This window comes from Helobdella robusta (assembly GCF_000326865.2).
Source record: "Helobdella robusta unplaced genomic scaffold HELROscaffold_69, whole genome shotgun sequence".
NCBI lineage: Eukaryota > Metazoa > Annelida > Clitellata > Rhynchobdellida > Glossiphoniidae > Helobdella > Helobdella robusta.
Window position 1 is genome coordinate 328,429 of NW_008705394.1, and position 948 is coordinate 329,376.

The 948-nt window shown below is 36.1% G+C and overlaps 1 protein-coding gene across 1 annotated transcript; it reads right to left on the reverse strand.

Moving 5' to 3' along the window:
- Positions 1–37: 37 nt before the first annotated feature.
- HELRODRAFT_89300 (hypothetical protein) lies at positions 38–187 on the reverse strand (the record flags this gene model as incomplete). Its single annotated transcript, XM_009030477.1, has 1 exon — positions 38–187. A coding segment is annotated over one exon (150 nt), but the record flags the coding sequence as incomplete, so codon positions are not given.
- Positions 188–948: the final 761 nt, after the last annotated feature.

The following is a 948-nucleotide window of genomic DNA, read 5'->3' on the forward strand; positions in this document are numbered from 1 at the left end:
TGCCTGTGCTAATTTCATTGTCTTCGTCAGCACCATCAAACTTGAATTCGTCTGGGTTCTTACCTTCGTCAATGAGAGCTTCTCTCAGACGTGCAACTAGTACTTCTTTGTTGCCACTTGTGACAAGGCTTCGTTTCTGTAGTTCTTCTCGTAGTTGAACTACGTTCAACCCACACAGTTTTGACATCGCGTTCTTTTTCTACGAGTAGTAATTCGCTGGTCGAAGATCCCACTTCTGACACCAATGTTATAATACTCGCTGTCGTAACCGGTTTACGATGCGACGGGTTCAAATCTTCGATTGAATAAAATACTCCAAACAGTTATTAAACTTTATTTACAGAAGAAATCAACTATTATTAGTTATTAAACTTTATTTACAGACGAAATCAACTATTATTAGTTATTAAACTTTATTTACAGAAGAAATCAACTAATCGTTTATTTCCAGTAAATTCGCACTAACGCAACAATTAACTTTTAAATCTTTCAAAATCTATCGCTATGACAACGTCAACAAACAATTCAAATATCGCTTTAAATAATTCACCGAATCGCTATTCACAAAATCACGAATTTCACTAATCACGAATATCACTAATCACGAATATCACTAATCACGAATATCACTAATCACGAATATCACTAATCACGAATATCCCAATCACGAATATCACCAATCACAAATATCTTGCGACGTGCGCTTATATACTCTTCGCAAGCGTCGTTTCTAGATTCTTCCCGATGGTCCGATTCCAGCATACTCTAGAACGTTCCAGTCACTAGAACATTCTAGAATACGCTAGAATCTAGTGCGTTCGGTAGCACGGTTATAACAATATCAAGTCTTTTGCCTATCTTACAGTCAGATAAAAACATGCATCTCGTTTGCTTATGTATGCATGTTATACATCGACTGTTGCGCATATTACATCTAACTTAAAAAAT